Source organism: Harpegnathos saltator, unplaced genomic scaffold (assembly GCF_003227715.2).
Source record: "Harpegnathos saltator strain DR-91 unplaced genomic scaffold, Hsal_v8.6 scaffold219, whole genome shotgun sequence".
Taxonomy (NCBI): Eukaryota; Metazoa; Arthropoda; class Insecta; order Hymenoptera; family Formicidae; genus Harpegnathos; species Harpegnathos saltator.
Genome location: NW_020230005.1, coordinates 669,822 through 691,657, shown reverse-complemented (window position 1 = coordinate 691,657; position 21,836 = coordinate 669,822). Strand labels below are relative to the sequence as shown.

Genomic DNA, 21,836 nt, shown 5'->3' with positions numbered 1-21,836 from the left:
TACAGAAAACAAAGCGCTCACTGAGCGCTTAGTAACTATTGGTCCTTTCTGTTAGATCCTTACATTCAGACCAATAACGTTGACGAATTACTCAACCGTTGTGTAATCGTTGTGTTTTCTGAACGCAGCCATTATTGTAAAAACTCCCTAAGCCCGTATCAGACTACGGATTGGGATTGAGCGTTGGATTGAAATTTAACCAACCAGGAGTAAGTTTACTATATTTGAGATTATTTTCTTTTTTCCAATTGGGAAAATTTCAATGCAATCTCAATCCCAATTCATAGTATAATACGGGCTTTACGAAAATGGGAACGCAACTTGAGATGTTTCAAAAGTACAAATCTATAGGTGCGTTCAGCAGAGAAAACCGCTCAGTGAGCGATTATTGGTTCTTACTGTAAAGGCTCGTCTACAATAGCTGTAAGAGTAAGGCTGTAAGGTTGTAACGTAAGCTGTCAGCGAATGAAAATATTTCATTTCGTGTCTTGCAATCTTACAGCCTTACTCTTACAGCTAATGTAGACGAGCCTTTAGATCCTAAAGCGTCGTCTACAATGGCAATAAGCAGTAAAAAGTAAGCGTAAGCGGTAAGAAATAAACCAATCACAGTCAATTATGACAAAAATAATCAACTGTGGTTGGTCCATTTCTTACTGTTCACGCTTACTTCTTACTGCTTACTGCCATTGTAGACGACACTTAACATTCAGACCAATAACGTTGACGAATTACTCAACAGTTGCGCAACTGTGAGTGTCGTGAACGCACCCTACATTCTGTCCTTCAGACTGTGAACGTAATTGTGGTGTACTTTGTCCATGAAAATCCAAACATCAACTTTATCTTCGTTCTGAATCTTGAACAATCTACGTGTTACAATAATACAGTATTTATAATTATTTTGTCCTTGCATCAATTGCAAGAACTAGCTTTGAGAAAGTTAATTGATTAACGTATTAACAATAAGGCGTTTTTTCCTTTTTTAATTTTCTAGAGTTTGATGCTACATCTGTGCTGATAGTGAGTGTTCAATGATAAAGCAAGATACATGTATCTACATAATATTAAAAAAAATTAAAGTAAGATATTTCTTAATTATTTGCGCAGGAAGTCAATAATAAATAAGATATAGAAATGGCATTTCGTGAGCTAGTGGAGGGTGATTGTGGAAATTCCAGTTCGTTGTTAGGTTTGGCATCACATTATGTAAACAACCACGGGTTTAAAGAAGAAGGTATTCAGCAATTATGTGGGCCATCGAACCTGCATCAACCAGTGACTGGAGATGAATTAGTTAAAGAATTCTTAGGAGAATCATCTTGTCCACAAACATTCCGAATGAATAATTTGCTACAAGAAATGAAAATAATTGAGCAAAATATCTCTCATCCTATGGTGGTACCTAGAAACATTATGGTATCAAATAATTCTGATGTAAATTGGATAACTGAATATACCAAATCTAAAGAGGATATGGTGGTAATTTAATAAAGTATTGTTATTATAAAAAGAAATCTTTAATACAAAGATATTTAATTATTAAAAATTTGTGATTAGCATAATTAGAAATTATATTAACATAATATATACTTACTAAAGTAAACGTATGAAGCAATATTTTCCAATACAAACATGATATATTGATATTTCTGATATTACTAATAAGTTTTTAATAGGCTATTTGATATTATTAATATGTTTTCATGTTTGCTGAATTATTTAGAATACAGACATGCAGTTGACCAAAACTTATCCTGATATCTGCTTTGGACCAGAATGGACAGAAGAATATATAGAACAGAATATAGATCGCACACAGAATGCTGTAATAAGTAGCAATTCAGAGCAATTTCAGATTTCAGAAGATTTTAAAAGAGAATATCTTGAATTGCAACCAGATATTTTGGAATTTATGAAAGAATATGATATAAACCAACAAAGAAGACATCTTGATTCCCTTCGTGATGACAATACAATCTTGAACAAGGTAGAAGAGGAATTAGAAGCTGCAGGTACATGGACAAATGAATTTATAAAAGAGGATGCTTCATCAGGTATATAATTTACGTATAGATATATATTTTTTTAAATATGTGTTTATATGACATCTCATAAATATTTTGTATATAACAAATATCTGATATCTTATAATTCTCAATTATATTTAATTGCAATATATTGTATAAAATTAATGGACATTTCAGAAAATGCAGATTTCAATCACTGGGAAGAATTAGAAAAACAATGGGAAAAATTGGATAACACTGATTTTTTTCCATTTAGCATGTCAAATGATTCTGCTTCTGAGGTATATGAATTTCAACAGACAAATCCTATGAAAGATTTGCCAAATGCTTTGGAAGAAGGTAAAAAGCGATTAAAAATGGGAGATTTGCCAAGTGCTGTACTTTGTTTTGAAGCAGCTGTGCAACAGGAAGAAAATAATCCTGAAGCTTGGTATCTTCTTGGAAGAGCACAGGCAGAAAATGAACAAGATCCTTTTGCCATTCCTGCCTTAAGACGTTGTTTAGATTTAGATCCAATGAATGGTGCTGCTCTCATGGCATTAGCTATTTGTTATACAAATGAATGTCAGCAAAGGCAAGCATGCATTATGTTGAAAGAATGGCTATTGAAAAATGAGAAGTATAAACATCTAGTTGCAGAATCTTCGGAGAAACTCGAACAACATCCAGGCTCACCTAGCATATTATTAGAGTAAGTTAAAAAAAATAATTTTTAGCAAGAGATCTTTTTTAATGTATTATGTATCTTGTAGCAACGCTCTACGGAGAGAAGTTCAACAATTGTATATCCAAGCTGCAAGAATGAATCCTCATGTTGAAATTGACCCAGATGTACAGTGTGGATTAGGGGTATTATTGACGTTGATGAGCGAGTATGAGAAAGCTGCAGATTGTTTTCAAGCAGCTTTAGGAGTACGTCCTGAGGTAAATATAAACTTTTCTTTCAATAAAGTTTCATTTTGACGAATCAAATCTTATGACTGATTAATGTTTGAATATATATTTTCGAAAGGATCCTGGATTATGGAATAGATGGGGTGCTACTCTAGCTAATGGACAACGGTCTGCAGAGGCTATAGATGCGTATCGACGTGCCTTAGAATTATCGCCTGGGTTTATTAGAGCACGTTACAATCTCGGCATATCTTGCATTAATCTTGGAGCACATGCGTAAGTATGGACTTCCTTATTTTTCATGTTGGAGTAAAAAATAGTGATAATTATATTAATAAAATTATGTGACATTACAGGCAAGCAGCTGAACATCTTTTGATAGCCTTAAATCAGCAAGCTTCAGGAAAAGACACAGAGGGTAAAACTGTATCTTTTGAAGCAAATATGTCGAGAACAATATGGTCTACTTTAAGATTAGTAGTAGCATTAATGGACAAAGTTCACTTGATAGAATCTGTGGAGAACAGGTAACATTTCATGTTATCTTTCATATTAATTTAAACTGAAGTATATGAAAACTAAGACTAATATATTTTTTTCAGAAATTTACAAAAATTAAATGAGGAATTTGGAATTGTGTGGAATCCGCATGCGTAAATGAATTTATAAAAGTTAATATGGTAATGTCAATATTTTAGGTGTGGATAATTGTGAAGATAATTATATTTTTATTTTTGAATATGGGTAGAATATATGGATGATTAATAATAAATATTCCAATTTTATTAAATCGCACGCGCACGTATGTGTGTATATATACATATACACAAGTGCAAAAATGATTTTTAAAGTTTCCGCTAACTAAATCCCTTTCTAACGTTAAGTGCGTATCCCACTACTGGTTGCAGGTTTGGTTACGATTGGATGTTGGAAATCTACCAATCAGAGCGAAACAATTTACCGGCCAGGTTGCGAATAATAATTTAGAGTCTCCCAGTCTATTTTTGACTTATTTGTTATAAAATTATCCAAAAAGTTGCGAAAAAAATCATATGTAGACAGTTGATTCTTAAACGTGTAGTATAATCCGCCAATTCATTATTGTTAATCGTAATCGCGACCGCAATCAAACTCGCAGTTTGTAGTGGATTACGACCTTTCGATCGTTTTCCAGTAAGAAACATTGGTACACAAAATTATTCTATTCATATTATCGCGTGCAATAAAAGTCCGTCAATTATATAGGTTGAATCTTTACGCATGCGCAATAAGCGTAACTAGTATAGTGTATGATTAAATAAGGGTATGTAGGTTATGTTATGATATTTTACCAAACTGTAATAACGATTTTAAATAGTATTAATAAGAAGAAATTGTTATAAATGTTTTACACAAAAGTTCCTGAATTAAATATAACATAAAGTTCAATTATAATATCTTGATGTTAAAATTTATTACTATGTATTTACATATTATTAATATATTTACTAATATGTATGTTAAAATTAATTACTATGTATTTGTATATTTAATATTTATTTTATTTCAGACATACTATCAAGAATAATGACAAAAAGCAATGAAGAAATGGATATATCAAGTTCAGAAGATGAAATATCTACACATATACTTAAAGAAGCAGTTGATCAACAATTCTTAAATGAAAATCTTTATAATACTCAATCTAGTAAGTAACCTCACTGTTGTATATTTGTATTATTTTTAATTTCTCATAATTTTAAATGTTCACAAAGATAAAATGGAGAAGATTGGAAAATAATTTCGAAAAATAATTCGAAAATATCGAATGATGTTTTCAAAAGTCAAATATTATAACTTTCAAAATATTACTTTATTTCAAATATCGATATAAAAAGAAATTAATTAAAAGACTAGTCTATTTGAAAATGCAATAAAATATGTTATAAATTTATATGGGTAAATTACAAATTTGAAATATTGATATATATTTGTTGTTTTCTATATATTAATCGCTTTTGTGACTTTCTATATATTAATCGCTTTTGTGATTTTAGGAGAATTAAAAATCAACAAATCAAACAAAAAATCTTTGAGAACAAATTTGAAAGAGAAGAATCAATTTATAAATTTTGGTGTGACTACTACATTTCAGAATTTTGTTGCCAAGAAGCTGGATGAAATGTTAGAAAGGTATATATTAAAATAAATATCTTAAATTATCACTCATCATTGATTTACTATTTTATATCTTCTTTTTTTTTAGAATTATTGATACAAAACAATATAAAACTACTGATTATTGCATGAAATCACAAAGAAAAAGAAGTGAAAAATCAGGAATAAAACTTCTAAGTTCATCAAAAAAATTTTTAAGTACCACAGAAACATATCCAGTTCATGAAAAGAAATCTAAAAAGCGCAAGAACTGCTATGAGCTTGTAGAAGACGACGATGCAATATCGAAATTCCGAGAGGCTGCTGTTGATCCAGGACATATATTAAATAAATTAGATACAAAAGCTTGGACTAATAAGAGGCCAGAGCCAGAATTTAAATATAAAAGATTAAAAAATGGTACTTTAATAGAACAATCGTAGTATTTATTAATTTATATAAGTTAAATGTATATTTTTATGTATATGTGTATATATATAAGGTAATAATGTAATTATATATATTAGGTAATAATATAAAAACTTTGTATTAAATTTTGATGACCATATATTTCTTTCAGAATAAAGTAAATCAAAGTTAAAATATAATGGAATCTCAGTTTTCATTTTTTCCATATGTTCTTTTTCTATATCTGCTACAGAAATTTGTTTAATAAGAATAAATCAATCGTATTCAATAGATGGTAGTGTTAAAATCGAATAGGAAAGAGCAACTTGGAGCAACTATTATGTAGCGTTTTCTGTCTCTTTTCGCGCCTGCGCAGTAAAGTACATAATTTGTACGGTCGCGGACATAATAGTATGTGTCCGTTTTTTTTGCAACTTTCGAAACGCATCCCGACTCGAGAAGAATGAGAGTCACTGCTCCGCCTGCGGACACGCCTGCGCAGTGACTCACAATGGAAGGCGAGAAATGAAATATACGCGGTGGGACATATTATAATAATAAGTAGCTGTTATATAACAGCTGCTTCTAATATCTAATATCATTGCTTCTGCTATAGAAGATGGCTGTTGCTGAAACAATAAATCATATATAAATGTATAATAGAATCGTAATTATCGTAATACACTACAAACAATACGAACTTAATTCTTTTAATTAAGTTCGTATTGTTTTAAAAACATAAACATGTTTATTTATCTCTACCTTTTACTACCTGTCCCCCGGAGTATAACACTTACATCGGATGATTCTTGTCTGTTCTGTGTTCCCTCATTTCCATTTAATGCTGGAGTATTCATTTCATCCGAGTCTGTATTATTATAATATGTCCCACCGCGTATATTTCATTTCTCGCCTTTCATTGTGAGTCACTGCGCAGGCGTGCTCCGCAGGCGGAGCAGTGACTCTCATTCTTCTCGAGTCGGGATGCGTTCCGAAAGTTACAAAAAAGCGGGCATATACTATTATGTTCGCGATCGTACTATCTTGCGCTAGCTGTACTTTTACTTTTCTTTTCTCCTAAATTTCAGTAAAAAAACTGGCATTTAACAGAAAACTCAAGTGCTCTTTATAAAATGTTTCAGTACATTAAAAGCTGAGAATGCATTTCGGGCGATACTTTTACGATGTTTATAGTCAGTCTAGTTCTTAAATTTTGTGATTAACGACGAGTATAAAAGTATTGAAGAGATATTAAAGCATTAAAGTTCTCTTATTATTCTTTGCCAGGATAATAGGGTACTGTTGAAAGATTTAAAATAATGGAATTTCCAAGCACCAGTTCAGCCATTAAGATTTGTGAAATGTAAATAGTGTTTTATATGTGTGTCTGTTTTAACCAAAATATAACCTGTAAAACATATTTCTATAATTCTATTCGAATACACAAATATGAATGATTTTATATCTAACATATTTGAATATTTCAAATTTTGGGACTTATCTTTTCTTTAACGGTATATATTTAAAATTTTAGATGTAACGAATTTGTACGTTTATACACTTGTCCACGATGTGGCAAAGGTTACTGTGGGAGTAAATGCTATAAATCAAATGCACATATTGAATGTACCGAGAGCTTCTATAAAGAATGTGTTGAAGAAGAGTTAAGATCTCAGGAAAATGATCCTGCTATTAAAAAGAAAATGTTGGAGATCCTTAAAAGACAATATTATGATCATTGTGATGATAATTTTATAAAAGATAATGGTGAAGATAATAGTGATGAAGAAGGTTCTCCATTGGATTCTGATGATGAGGAGGAGGTAAATAAAAATAAAACTTTAAAAAGTTATGTATTATTTATTGTGTATCAAATATAAGTATATATATCCTTTGGTGTATTTTCTAGGTTGCTGATTTAAAAAGCAGATTACAAAATATCGATCTCGATGATTCTGATCAATTATGGTCAGCTTTATCTAATACTGAGAGGCAGGAGTTTGAAGCGCTTATAAAGAATGGAGAGGCAGATAAACTTTTACCTGAATGGATCCCATGGTGGACTCATCGTGTGAAAAAGAAACTTGTTCAACCTATTGAAGAAGATGCCACAGATGCTTTTAATGACTTGAAATATCCTGCTTTAATAGATGTACCATTATTTAATGAACTTAAGGTAAAATTTAAAGATATAAATCAGAGAATATATTTAAAATTATTAAATTTTATTAAGTAGGCCATTATTTATTTTTAGAAAGCATCTCCTTGTGTATATTTTAATATAATAAATGTAATATATGCTTATGCATATATAGCTCTTTACTATAATGGAGATTATCTTGATTGTGTTGAGGATGCTGCCAATGATTTTTTAACTATATGTATGAACATGAAGAACAATAAGGTGTTTAATAATGCAGAATCAGCGATTCAATCAGTTACAGAAAATGTTAAAAACGTAAGTTTGTATAGATATCATACCACCTACATTAATATCATATTGTACATTGTAATAAAATACATAAATGCATATATATCTATATAATTATTAATGAACTTGTAGGTTAACTCATTGCCAGGAGATAAGCAAACATTATTAGCATTTAAAGATGCTGGAGCTTCTATTTTGCAAGGACCAGTTCCTGAAGTTAAAACCATTTATACATCTGCAGCTCTTTCGGAACTGCATAGATTATTAACAGCAGCCAAGAAAGAAATTTTGACACATAAGAATATAGCTAATAATCGAGAATTCTCAAGAAAATTTTTACAGAAACACAGTCCTACTATAACTCTGTCAGAAAAAACTATTCTGCTGTGCTTAAAAAAATTGGAATACTATTTAGCATGGGTGAAAAGCCACGAAGTGGAACTGCAAAGTATTGTTTGTGATTAAAACTATGGAAATAAAAAGAAAAAAAATGTCTAGATACAGAGAAATGTCATTTGTGTGATTTTTGCCTATATTTTTTATTAGCTACTATTAGGTATTCTTCCTTTAGAAGAAAAATGCAGATTTTATTGATCTAGTCCAATTTTGCATGCAACTAATATGAATGAACCTAAATAGAAATAAGCTTTACTAGTAAATTGCATGTTAGAACACACGGGGTTGGTTAATTTCCATTGTTTTTTTTATGTGCACACCAATCCGTGATCTGCACAAGGCTAGGTATTTTTTCTTACAATTTACGGACACACCCTAAGAGAGTACGATACGATCGATAACAATCGTGAGTGGCATGACGTAGTAACCAGTAGCAGCAATCAGCCGGTGGTGGTCAGTGGGGAAAAATGATGGCGGACGAGAAGTTATTCTTCTCGAATGCCGTCCAACAATTGGCCAGATGTCTAGCCGCTATCAAGCCTACACCATGGGAGAAAGTAAGTTATTATCCTTCAGAATGATGTTTTAATTGAGCATTAATTTTCCAATAATTCTACAAATAGTTGTCATCTTGTATCTACCGATTTTGCGTATCAGGTAACTACAAGGAATGTCAGCTGTTATCTTGACATGTCATGTTATGATTTAAAGGTCACTTACGTCACTTCCAGGATTGTTGTTCTATGATTGTACAATTATTCTTGACACATATTAATTAATATCATTCTGACGTAAAAAATTGTTAACTCATATTATGTAATAACTGTTTGAAGGAAAATTTTGGGAATACAAAGTGATTGCATCTATTTATATATTTCATAACCCATTTGTATTTGATAATAGATGTCATAATAGAGATATACTTGAGAAATTATATTATGTAAAATACTGAATTTATGTAATAAATAAAAAATAATTTGGGAAATATTACAATACATTATATAAAATTCCTCAGAACTTAGTCCTTCTTTGTGATAACCGTGTGATTATAAAAGGAATTGATTATGTGACTGATATAATTTTTATCAAGATAAACCTAATAATGTTTGACGTTTGATTATAGGTAGCCAAATTGTACAAGTTATGTCCACAAGATTCAGCTCAGGGTGTATACCGTTTGGATCAAAGGGGTCAGGACGCAACCATTGCATTGGGGATTTATTTTCTGGAATCTGGCTTGCAACACAAAGATCGGATCTTACCCTATTTACTGAGATTGTTACGTGGTCTTCCGAAAGCAGTATGGCGGGATGAGGTGAGATGTTCACTCGCCGAGAGAGTTCCAGTTGCAGAGCGCTTTAGCTTCTGTCTCAATACATTGTTAAGCGACGTGGCAGCTAGAAGTGAATTGGCACGAGAAGAGATTATTTCAACACAAGTTGAAATACTCGCGGTCTTAACAAATTTGATACGCGGATATAAGGAACAAAATAGTAATAGGGGTTTGCAGGCAAAGAGTAAGTACTAATGAATAATGTCCAAGATTTTACAATTATCCTTATAGAAAATTATAGCAGTTTTTTGTCTTTTAAGTAAAATGATACTTGAGGAATAATTTTCTCAGAAGTTTGTTACAGCTTGTATTTGATCGTTACAATCTGTTCCTAACATTATATCTCGTTTCAGTATCATTATGCAAATGTTTGGTCCCAGTGCTGATTGGATTAGCACGCTCGATGGGTCGCTTCGCGTGCACGGATCCGCCGTTGCTTTGTCGTATCTTTCCACGACGGGAGACCCCGTCGCCAGCAACCAACATGGATCACAGTCGCTCAATGCCTGATAAGAAGCAGCACAGTTTTACAAATTTCAGACCGATCATTCCGCGATCGTTGAGTGGCAATTTCAATTCTTGTATCGACAATACACCTCAGTTGTTGTCTGCTTACGATAATCACGACTATCACTTCGGCAAGAGACCGTCGTTGCAATCTTCCCTGTCTGTACCGTATGACCCGACAACGTACTTCTTCAGCCGTTATGGATCAAGTTTCAATCAGTTTCCGCAGATGCGCTGCAATGAGAGTCCTGAGAGAAGAGCCGGCATGCAATTTACCGTAGTACATTTGCAGAGTGTGTTAGCTTTGGCCAAAAAGTTACTCACGAAAGAAATACTGACGTTTTTAGATGAAGAAGCGCAACAAGTGAGTCTTATTGTATCAGTTAATTTCGTTATTTATTCCTTGCTATTTTCTGTATATTAAAGAATTCATATAATCCTACTCATACACACAATAATTATTGCAGGTTTACAGCTCCGGTCAAGTGCATATTTTTCCATATCGTACGTTTAGCGAAACGATGAATTTGGTGATGGTAGCATTGTTGCGCGAGTTGCTGCAGAATCAACGTGACTTACCGGCCCCGTTCACGAGGGATGTGCAGGAATTTGTCAAAGGTTTATTTTTGTCGGGTCAAACAGAGCTGCAGTCGCGACAGCATGATGCGAGTGAGCGCGAAGACATCGATACGAATTTCCGGACCGTGAATCGCTTCAAAGTGAACGTGATGGCCAACTCTGCGTGCGTTGACCTGCTAGTTTGGGCGATCGGTGATGAAACAGGTGAGCACATCTGAACGACGAGCAAAAAATAAGAAAAAGAAAAGAATCGCGGGCCGGAGGCATCTTTTACTAAAATTAGAGGGGTATCGCATTTTTGTTAGAATAATAATATACCGCGGAGAAGTTTGGCGAATGTATTCGCAACTCGTAAGTGCATGGTTAACGCCAATATCAACATTTCTTCAACCGCGTCTACGCACAGATTGTAAAGCTATTACGTTATTTTTCCAGTATCCGGAGAATATGATTTGCCCGCGCTGTTCGCAGATATCAGTTCAATGCTGATTGGCAAGGGTATATCGATTTACCCGTGTGTCGCTCTCTTGTTAACATATTTATCCTTAGTAACTGCTAACAGAACTGTAGCCTTGCTTAGCGCTGACCGTTCATTCTCGCAGTGTGTTTGATTGATTTTCAGATTTGACGTAGAACAAGTAAACTATTAATCCAGAACTTGATCTTATAACTCAGTAGTGATTATTAATCTTATATCTTATATAAATCTTGTTATTCTAAGATCTATTTATAAGAGATCTAAGATCTATTTATAATTGTTATATCAAACCTTTTAATATTTTTCATATCCAAATCTGTATCAATATGTTGTATCATTTGAAATATATATCGGGCATGATATATTCATCGATGAAAAGATATACACATACGTCTTTAAATCTGTTTTATTAAAGTAGCTTATGGTTTAAATTCATATACAAATTCATACAGCTCTTATAAAATTGTTGTCAATAGTGTCTAAGTATCTAAGTAATCAATATCGATAGCTTTACCACACTGCGATTTATATATTTGAATATTTACGCATTTGTTATATTTATTAACTGTTTATACATTGTTGGTGTATACTTTAGGTGCAGACAGTTTGTGCGGACGACTCGTAGAAAAAATCAATTCCAATCATGGGCCGAAGCTGGTATTGGCGCACATGCCGTTACTCATGGTTTGCCTCGAAGGATTGGGAAAACTGGCGCAGAAGTTCCCCAACATAGCGAGTACATCGATATATTATCTGCGGGATTTTCTCGTTGTGCCGTCGCCCATTCTTCTGAAATTACATCAACAGCACAGCGAACGTACCATGAAAGAGCACCAGTTCAAAGTTCTTGGTAAGCTCTGGCACTTCGTAGTATCATCTTCATCATAATATTATTCATAAACTGATTTACCGGGTTGTGTAATAAATAATTTCGAACTTTGCAGGTCTAATAAAACAATTACGTTTTTATGTCAGTCTAATTTCATGAAACAATGTAAGGATGGTGAAGGATGGCAGAAGATTATAGATCCAAAAGGCCAAAATATTGTTTCATAAAATTATGACGACATAAAAGTACAATCAAGTTTCGTTTTACCTGAAGTCGGAAATTATTGCACAATTTAATAACATATTGACATAAATATATTGACTGTATTTAAACAGTTCAAGGGAAAGAAATCAGCGACACGAAGCAGACGACGTCATCGGTGCAGACTGCGTTTGAGAAACTTCGCGATGCAGCCATCGGCAATCTCTGTATTGCCTTGGAAGCTGCGCACTCGGTGAATCCGGATTGTGTGCCAGCGCTCGTAGCCAGTGTCTCGAACAGATTATTCACTGCGGACATTTGCGATGGGTACGTTCTACTGAAGAAGCCTGTTGGCTTATAATATTTTTAACAAAAAATATTACGTGAATTGAAATTTCCCTTCGGCTTCAGCGAGAGCGATGAGAAGTCAAACAGTGAGGTGATTTCGAAGAACATCGTGATCATGTTAGGCCATGTGGCTGTGGCGCTGAAGAACACGCCGAAGACTATGCGCACGATCTTTCCGTTTTTCCAACAGCTCTTTTGCCGCAGTCCCAGCGACCTGGACTTCCTCATAGTGGATCAATTGGGCTGCATGATCATCGCCAAATGCGAGCCAAAGGTTCGTAATATCTGAGTTGCTTGTAACGTTTACACAGCCTCCCCACACGATCACTAACGAGTATTTGTTGCACAGATTTATGAAGGGATAATGCAGATGTTCTCCATGTCGTTGGGCTCGAGTACGGCTACATACGCCGCGAACGACGATCGCAAGCAATATTGTCACGTCTCCAAGGCTGTCACGAATGCGTTGGCGAACATAGCGGCGAACCTGCAGGGCGAGTCTGAGCTGGACGACTTGCTGCTTCATCTTTTGGAATTGTTCGTGCAATTAGGACTCGAGGGTAAACGCGCGAGCGATAAGATGCCAAACAGTATCGCCGCAACGGTAAGACGACCGTTGCGATGTAGTTCTTGCTGCCTGATCTAAAATCGGAAATAACTGCGACAGAAACATTATTTTACGTGGTGCGCTTATCTGTGAAGCAGAAGGCAGCGAGCAGCGCCGGGAATTTGGGGGTACTTATTCCTGTCATCGCGATATTGGTGCGACGTCTACCACCGATCAGACATCCGCAGAAGCGGCTCTTGAAGTTGTTCAAGGACTTCTGGTTGTATTGCGTTATAATGGGTTTCGCCGCCGATCATCCTTCGAGATTGTGGCCTTCTGAATGGTACGAAGGCGTCAAAGAGGTTGCCGTCAAGTCACCCTACCTCATCTCTCAGACCAGCGCCCGTCTCGAGATGCGGGAGCTGCAGTATACATCAGCGGTGCGCAACGACAGCGTCTCTTTGAATGAACTGCAGGAGCTACGCAGTCAAGTGTTGAAAATCAGCACTCGGTATGATCATCATAACTTTAATATTCAGCTTTTATTAGTTTCTGTACTAATTATACCTCGTATAAAATATTGCCTAGGAAATAATTTATATTCGTTTATGTTACGATATTTTGTTTCCTATTTGCAAGAAAAATCATCTCTTCATTGTTGTAGCGTCAAGATGTGTGTCACCGTCATATTTCCGTCTTATCTCAAACATTTCCCGCATTCTCCTTTCAGTACAAACGACATATCGGCTTACGTGACTAAGTTGCAATTCGCGCAGTGCACCTACCTGTTGTCCGTCTATTGGTCGGAGACATTACGAGTAGCTAACAGCCCTGAGCCTAGCCTGCAACCGATAATGGAGTACCTGTGCGACACGGATCTGCAGAAGGATAAGAGCGGTATGTGGCAATGCATATGCTGCGTCGCAGACTCGGTCTTCGCGAAGTTCAAGGACGTGATGCAGCGCAAACCGAAGGACGAGCAACGCGAGCGGGAACTCGAGAATCATGCGCAGTTCATGCTGGTGCGTTTCAACCATGTGCACAAGCAGATCAGGCGAGTGGCGGACAAATATCTCAGCGCTTTGGTAGATGCTTTCCCACATCTGTTGTGGAACTGTAAGGTTCTTTGGAGTATGTTGGATATATTACAGGTACTTATTGTTTTGTTATGCACTTTGTGCATGCGCGCAGTGTCTCGACACACATGTCAGTTCTTCGATAGTTTACCAGACTAATTTTGAGGCGTATTCGCATGTTGCAGATTTTATCGTACTCGTTGCAACTCGACCCGAACGAAGAGAGCCCGAGTTTGAGGATACCTGGCACGCCGTACAGCATTGAACTGATGAATACCATCGAAGCAAGAGAAGTACGAATGTCCGATCATAATTTAAACTCATTAAAGTAGAAATTTATTGTACTACAGCATATTATTTGAATTGCAGATCATCGTGAAAGATTTCACCGCGAGGTGCAAAGGTATAGTGCAGGAGGCCATGAAGTGGGCGCCGCAAGCTACCAGATCGCATTTACAGGAGTACATCAACCAGATACCATCTTCCGGAATGTGGCATCATTCAGGTTTATCGTTGGCCATCGACTCGGTCCTCGAATTTGTGGACACCGCAATTCCCACAGCGGTTCCAACAAACGTATGTAATGAATTTTATGCACGTGACACTCTCATGCTGTAAGATTTATCTTTGGTCTTCTTTGGCACGTTATTAAGTGGGAACTATACTCGTTCATTGAATTCATGATAGCGATATATGTTATAGACGAACTCCTTGGATAAAAGACCACGCGGTCCTAAAGGCGCGAGCTCGTGGCTTCTGTCGATGATGTCTACGAGATCGTGGCATGCTGGCGAAGTAGCGGGCATGCTTGCCCTCGCGCGTACCGAGTCACCGACGGCGGAGATGTCGCTGGAAGAGAGCAGAGACAAAGTCGTCGATAGATTGATCGAAGCCGTCCATCGTGCCTGTCAAGATCGCAACGATGCCGCCCATCGTGGAGCTCTTTGGCGCGCCACTGCTCTGTTAATATCTATGCCTGGTAAGTGCTTGAATTCTGATCAAGCCTGTAATCTTAAGTCTTGCCTCTTATATCGACGATGATATAATAAATTTGTTTGCTTGACCTACATTGTAATTAGACAGATTAATTAGATGTGTATATTGCCGTGTGATTAAATGTAATTATAACAAGAGTAATTATAACAAATATACAAGAGTCCAATATATATAGAAACTTAGAGAATATTATTAGAGAACAAAGAATGGCTAAGATCGATTGAGATTGAATGAAATTACACATATAATTGTTCACCGAAACGTGAACAGCCATTGATGTTGCTATTTGTACTTCCAGGGATACACAGGCGATTACTACACACGGTCGCGTGCTCGCAAATAGAATTGTTCACGACCGCGGTCATGACCACTGCGGTTGAGTGCTGGCAGTGGATTCTCACCGTACGACCAGACTTGAAGTTGCGTTTCCTGCAAGAGATGCTGCTTGCGTGGCAATATACCGTCGACAAGCGGATGGGCCTCTTCGCCCCGAACGAAGAGGAGGTCAGTCCTCTCGCGGTCTACGAGGGCTGCAAACTGGGCCCGAATCCGCCTCACATAAAGCCGCACGACATCTGGGTAACGTTCATCGTGGAGCTCATCGAGACGGCCAAGTATTGTTGTCAGGAGACGGTCGATATGATCGCCATGCTACTGCATCGTTCGTTACCCATGACCGTCGGTGCGTCCGGCGAGGAACCTGGGATCAATCGACACGTCGCCGCGGTCGGCGTGCGCTTCAAGCTGCTTTCGTGTGGCTTGGTGCTACTGCAAGGTGACGTTCTGCCGAGGTAACCAATTCTGCCTGTTTCTCTATCCTAATTAACGTAAACTGATCTGAGTACAGTCGAAATTAACTGAGCACGCTCTTATAGGACATTGAGCAAGAATGTCTTGCGAGAACGCGTATATTCCAATTGCCTGGATTACTTCTGCCGGGAACGTCAGTTGCCGACTCAAGAAATCGACCAACTGACCGAAGATATAGTTACGCTGATACGCTTTTGGCAGGTAAAGTGGATCGCTTCCTAGTTTTTAAACTGTTAGCACATAAAATTAATTCGTACTTCTCACTTCTGGACATTCCTTCGTATCTTTGTGACGGGGACGTCACGTAATCTGTCCGTTGTATCTATCTAACTATCTTCTGTGTTTTTGACAGGTGATGCATAGCGACAAGAAGTACTTAATGATGACAGGAGCGGATAACGAATTTGAGATAGTGACCTCCCAGAGTTGCACAACCGCGATGATCGTTCCAAGCGAAACGATCGGCTCGTTAGCTGCGACTTTAGCCCCTACGCCGAACGAGTTCTCCAAGTCGTCCAGCAACGTGTGGATGAGCACCATGCCGATGTCGACTAGTAGCAATACGTTGGACAAACGCAGCAATCGCAGCAAACGGGTCGTGAACGCCAGTGTTTTTGTGAAGGATTATATCAAGAAGAGAAATTTGATTCTCGAGTTATTAGCGGTTGAGATCGAGATGTTGCTGGTGAGTATTGGAGAAATTACAAATGCTTAGAACAATCATCTATCCTTGTTAGGCGGGAAGCCATCCTCAATCGCCGCAATCACGTTTAGGTCTGGCGTAATCCTGGCGGCAGACCGGAGCTCGCCCTACAAGGGGAAGGAAGTATCGCGGACTGGCGCGCCAAGGCGATGAACGATCGTTGGCGCGAGTACACGCGACTCGCGTGGGAAATCAGTCCTGTGCTGGCGATATTCTTGCCAGTGCGGTTAAAGAACTCCGAAGTTATTATCAAGGAGATCTGCGGCTTGGTGCGCCTGAAACCCGTGCCTGTTATGCATGTGTCGGAAGCGTTGCAGTATCTCGTCACTACGGATAATCTGCTCAACGATGTACCTGAAGTAAGACGTTGTTATCATTCGGATAGTATTACTTGTACATCAATTAGGCAGATCAGTGGTTAAGTTTACACGTTAGGACGCTGCATGGCCATTTATAAAATTCCTAATTTTGCTGATTGGAATTTCAGTTAGTTTATATGTTAACCTGGGCAAGAGTGTCTCCGATTCAAGCATTGGCGTACTTCTCACGACAATTCCCACATCACCCTATCTCGGCGCAGTATGCGGTACAAGTGTTGGATAGTTATCCTGCCGACGCTGTACTCTTCTACATACCTCAGCTAGTTCAAGCCGTCCGTCATGATACGATGGGTTACGTCATCGAATTCATCAAGAAGATCGCCAAGCGGTCGCAAGTACGTGCGATAAGGATTGAAGCGAAGTGGAATGAAACGCATTGAACGAGAGCAATCTTAATTCTTCCAGGTGGTGGCGCATCAACTGATCTGGAATATGCATACGAATATGTATATGGACGATGAAAAACAAGTTAGAGACTCCGTATTATACGACATCCTGGATTTATTGTCGAAGAATATTCTGAGTGCACTGTCCGGCCCGGCGAAACAGTTCTATGAGAGGGAGTTCGACTTCTTTGACAAGATCACCAACATCTCGGGTGAAATTCGACCGTATCCCAAAGGACCAGAGCGCAAGGCTGCGTGCTTGGAAGCTTTGGCGAGAGTGCAGGTACAACCCGGTTGTTACTTACCGTCGAACCCTGAAGCGATGGTCATCGACATTGATTACAAGAGCGGTACGCCCATGCAGAGGTATGTTTTGAAGGGGATGACTTTGCAATGTAATTTACATATCGCTGGGTGATTATATGACGAAATGTCACATGACTGTTTTGTATTTTCACAGCGCTGCTAAGGCACCGTTTTTAGCACGCTTCAAGGTGCAAAGATACGGCATTAACGAGCTGGAGAACATTGCGTTAGCGGTGTCCACCAACGGGAAGATCGAGGGAAGCAAGAGGGAAGCGGATGAACAGACTTGGCAGGCTGCTATTTTTAAAGTCGGCGACGACGTCAGGCAAGATATGCTGGCTTTGCAAGTAATCAGCATCTTCAAGAATGTTTTCCAGAAGGTCGGATTGAACCTGTTCCTCTTTCCGTACAGAGTCGTGGCCACGGCTCCTGGGGTAAGACACTCGTCTTTAATAGGCATTTTCTAACGAATACTGTTGATAAATTGCCACTCAATTGCATCCATGTGTCACCCAGTGCGGCGTGATAGAATGCGTACCGTATGCGACGTCGAGAGACCAGCTCGGCCGTACGACCGACAGTGATATGTACCAGTATTTCATCACGCAGCACGGCGACGAGACGACAAAAGAATTCCAGAATGTACGCCGCAACTTCGTGAAGTCCATGGCGGCGTACAGCGTCATTACTTACCTGCTACAAATTAAGGATCGCCACAATGGCAATATCATGATTGATACGCAGGGTCATATCATACATATCGACTTTGGTTTCATGTTCGAAAGCTCACCCGGCGGAAACCTCGGGTTTGAGCCAGACATCAAGCTGACTGATGAAATGGTGCTTGTAATGGGCGGCAAGATGGAAGCCGCTCCGTTTCGTTGGTTTATGGAATTATGCGTGCAAGCTTTCCTCGCAGTCAGGTGAGTGGATAGTTTTTTCTCAGGAATTCGTAAAACTAGCACAGGAAGGCACGCAGCATGTAGCTGTGCTCTATGTATTGTAAGAAGATAATAATTTCGTTTTGTCTTACAGGCCGTATCAGGAAGCTATCATCTCACTCGTCTCTCTTATGCTCGACACGGGATTACCGTGTTTCCGCGGGCAGACCATAAAACTCTTACGCGGTCGATTTGTGCCGACCGCTACCGATCGGGACGCTGCGATCTTCATGATCAATGTAATACGTAACAGCTACCTCAACTTCCGTACGAAAACTTATGACATGATACAGTATTACCAGAATCAAATCCCATACTAAACGGTTACCGGAGAAAGTCTTTCCCTTTCCGATGACCAGTCCATCCGCCTTCTCTTCTCTTCCTCATAGTCGTTAGTTGGTGATGCGAATGACGCTACGTTCGCTGCGATTGTTGTTGTAGGTTGGGTATATGAATGGGTACTGCACTGTTAGATATCGCAGCGAACATGCTGCTTCACTCTGTGAATCTCTGTACAAATGCGTCGATGTCAATACTATTTTTAGCCCCATATGTATTTTATGAAAGCGTTTCGCTCTGTATGTATGTAATAATGTATATTTATCTACAAAACCACATATATATAATATATATATATATACACACACACACACACATATACATACAATAGTGTCTGTCTTACGCAGCATATCTGTATATGAACACATTCCTGTTTAATTTATGTGCTGTTAATGGTTAAAGATTAAATTAAATTACTTTAAACCTGTACAGAGCTTATCTGAAAACCTTTCACCATATTCTTTTATGAAACATAAGATGACTCCATGGTATTTTTCCTGTAATATTATGTGATTTAGAGAAGGAACAAATAGACAATTCATATTAAATAACTTAATTTATTTCCTACATACACAGGTTAAGACAGCAATTCTTTTATTGAACAACATTGCACTAATGAATCATTGTTTAACTCTTGCAATAGAAGTCACTATTCAACTCTTGTATTAATCCCATTTATAAACTTTTCCTGGGGTTATACATTTGTTTTCTACAGGAGGATCACCCCTAACAGATAAAGGAAATGTAGATAATAATAGTTATAAAATTTTTAAGTATTTGTTCTCCTAGTAAAATCTGTTTCAAAATTATTTTTAGAAATATTTATGATTAAAAAAGAACATGTGTACCACTTAAGAATAAGAATGCATATGTATCAATTTTAATTCCTTTAAACAAGTTTATAAATAATTATACTTACTTTTTGCTAATCTGTTTCGCCTCACTAATTATTAATGGTGGTTTTACTTCTCGTCGCGCATCATGAATATAATAATAAATTTCAGAAGTTTTATGATAAGGACCTCCTGGTATATTTGGAGGCGGTTGAGTACGTTCAGATTGTTTATCAGCGTATCTGTGAGCTGGCAGAATGGGTCTCTAGAATAAGGAAATAAATATTTAAGCAACGTCATTGAATTGTTGTCTAAACCAATTTCCTCAATTCATCAAAATGTAGTTAATTTCAGTCCAATATGTTAATCACACAGCCAAATTAAATTCTGTTATATACAGTTCATGTTGTGATACAAAATTTTTATTAACTAAATAACAAATATTTATGTTATAGTTTATTTTCTAGTTGAACTTGGAAGAGTATATCAGATAATTGTTGTGATATTGGGTTTTTTAAAATCGTACTAAAATTTTAATATTGAATATGTGTATAATGAGGAATGTTATTACCAACGAAATATATTTCATGAAATAAATTAAACATACGGTTTGCAATAAGCAAAAAATCAAGATGCATAAAAGGTTATGTAATTAAATAAAATATTGTACTTACGCCTCGACCGATATCGCGAATAATTTTTATTAGCCATGTAGCTGAATTATGTCTCCCTGAGCTTGACATATTTTATTAATAATCTGATTGATTTAAATAATCAGTTGAATTGAAGTTTTTCAGATTTGTTGTCAGTTGCACTATTTGAAAATATCAATCGACTGACTTGCCGTTATATCACTTAAAATAAAGGTCTGATGGGCTATCTATTGAGTTGTTGTACTACAACCTGTTTTTTTTTATAAAAGGCAATAGACCCGTTATGACACTCCTATAATCGTCTTGTTAGACCCATTCTTTTTATCAATTAAAGAGTCTTCGCTACGAGCCGCCACTGTCTTTAAAGAATCGAGATCGTGATATAAATCAACGACTAGTTCGACATGCTTTCTTTCCAAATAATAATACTTAATAATACGTTAAACGATCCTTTTTTTGAAATTTTACGATCCAATAGCAAATCAAAAGGCATTTTTATTTTCAAGAAGTACGATTCAAATTTAAAAAGGAATATTTGCTGCGACTAGCAAAATTCGAAACATTGCGGGATTCTATTCAGTACATTAACTTGTATTTAATTATTTTCATATCAATGTGAAATGGACATGAACATAAACACGAGTTAAATAGAGAATAGATATCGCTACTTTCGACTAATTAAATCAATAGATAATCGGACAATTAATCTTCACATTGATTATAAATTGAAATCGAAAACTACTTCTGTTTCCAAATATGCAAAGTAACAATTGGTCTGTTCTTTTTAGCTGCACTGCGGAACTAGTGCAATAAGTTAGAATGAGACAACTATATTTTTTCTCACTTTAACTTATTGCACCAGTTCAGTAGTGCAGCTAAAAAGAACAGACCAAATAAGTGAGTATAAAGGCTCGTCTACATTAGCTGTAAGAGTAAAGCTAAGACTCCATGCATGCGGTGAGCTGCGGCAAATGCTGCGATGACCAATCAGGAGGGAGGCGCAAGTCCGGTTGCGGCAAGCTCCAGCATGCGTCTGTCTCCTGATTGGTCACCGCAGCCGTTTGCCGGAGCTCACCGCATGCATGGAGTCTTAGCTTAAGGCTGTAAGGTTGCAAGGCACGAAATGAAATATTTTCATTCGCTGACAGCTTACGTTACAACCTTACAGCCTTACTCTTACAGCTATTGTAGACGAGCCTTTAGCCATATTTTCCTGTAACCAAAAAATTATACCTACACACACACACACACACACACACACAAAGATACATACATTATGTATCTTTATATAAAATT

At 37.1% G+C, this 21,836-nt stretch overlaps 5 protein-coding genes across 8 annotated transcripts; 4 read left to right on the top strand and 1 right to left on the bottom strand.

Annotated features, from left to right (window-relative positions):
* Positions 1-756: 756 nt before the first annotated feature.
* Pex5 (peroxisomal biogenesis factor 5) lies at positions 757-3,703 on the top strand. The gene is made up of 8 exons (XM_025298452.1): positions 757-1,023; positions 1,111-1,482; positions 1,727-2,057; positions 2,208-2,721; positions 2,783-2,954; positions 3,043-3,200; positions 3,281-3,451; positions 3,527-3,703. The coding sequence occupies exons 2-8, from the start codon at positions 1,138-1,140 to the stop codon at positions 3,579-3,581; spliced, it is 1,746 nt and encodes a 581-aa protein (XP_025154237.1). The 5' UTR covers positions 757-1,023; positions 1,111-1,137; the 3' UTR covers positions 3,582-3,703.
* Positions 3,704-3,731: 28 nt separating this feature from the next.
* LOC105182323 (uncharacterized) lies at positions 3,732-5,509 on the top strand. 2 transcript variants are annotated; one of them, XM_025298453.1, is made up of 4 exons: positions 3,732-4,227; positions 4,474-4,611; positions 4,961-5,096; positions 5,281-5,509. In XM_025298453.1, exons 2-4 carry the CDS (start codon positions 4,491-4,493, stop codon positions 5,501-5,503), a joined length of 480 nt encoding a protein of 159 aa, XP_025154238.1. In that variant the 5' UTR covers positions 3,732-4,227; positions 4,474-4,490; the 3' UTR covers positions 5,504-5,509. The 2 variants fall into 2 exon arrangements, with proteins under 2 accessions (XP_025154238.1, XP_019696258.1); XM_019840699.2 differs by having other exon boundaries at positions 3,733-4,227; positions 5,170-5,509.
* A 969-nt stretch (positions 5,510-6,478) lies between these two features.
* LOC105181946 (zinc finger HIT domain-containing protein 2) lies at positions 6,479-8,400 on the top strand. The gene is made up of 5 exons (XM_011139035.3): positions 6,479-6,831; positions 7,003-7,291; positions 7,378-7,644; positions 7,723-7,926; positions 8,032-8,400. Exons 1-5 carry the CDS (start codon positions 6,788-6,790, stop codon positions 8,362-8,364), a joined length of 1,137 nt encoding a protein of 378 aa, XP_011137337.1. The 5' UTR covers positions 6,479-6,787; the 3' UTR covers positions 8,365-8,400.
* Positions 8,401-8,714: 314 nt separating this feature from the next.
* On the top strand, positions 8,715-19,477 carry Pi4KIIIalpha (phosphatidylinositol 4-kinase III alpha). Of its 2 annotated transcripts, none has more exons than XM_011139004.3 (22): positions 8,715-8,852; positions 9,419-9,812; positions 9,982-10,499; positions 10,603-10,918; positions 11,788-12,042; positions 12,357-12,549; positions 12,634-12,844; positions 12,920-13,174; positions 13,273-13,628; positions 13,848-14,268; positions 14,379-14,486; positions 14,563-14,769; positions 14,896-15,172; positions 15,488-15,980; positions 16,065-16,200; positions 16,352-16,684; positions 16,774-17,061; positions 17,190-17,417; positions 17,488-17,834; positions 17,929-18,208; positions 18,291-18,697; positions 18,810-19,477. In XM_011139004.3, exons 1-22 carry the CDS (start codon positions 8,763-8,765, stop codon positions 19,033-19,035), a joined length of 6,339 nt encoding a protein of 2,112 aa, XP_011137306.1. In that variant the 5' UTR covers positions 8,715-8,762; the 3' UTR covers positions 19,036-19,477. The 2 variants fall into 2 exon arrangements, with proteins under 2 accessions (XP_011137306.1, XP_011137311.1); XM_011139009.3 differs by having other exon boundaries at positions 13,276-13,628; positions 18,810-19,035.
* Positions 19,478-19,625: 148 nt separating this feature from the next.
* LOC105181930 (NADH dehydrogenase [ubiquinone] 1 alpha subcomplex subunit 7) lies at positions 19,626-20,864 on the bottom strand. Of its 2 annotated transcripts, none has more exons than XM_011139025.3 (3): positions 20,562-20,864; positions 19,974-20,152; positions 19,626-19,784 (listed from the first exon to the last, which is right to left on the bottom strand). In XM_011139025.3, exons 1-3 carry the CDS (start codon positions 20,628-20,630, stop codon positions 19,781-19,783), a joined length of 252 nt encoding a protein of 83 aa, XP_011137327.1. In that variant the 5' UTR covers positions 20,631-20,864; the 3' UTR covers positions 19,626-19,780. The 2 variants fall into 2 exon arrangements, with proteins under 2 accessions (XP_011137327.1, XP_011137318.1); XM_011139016.3 differs by having other exon boundaries at positions 19,626-19,780.
* Positions 20,865-21,836: the final 972 nt, after the last annotated feature.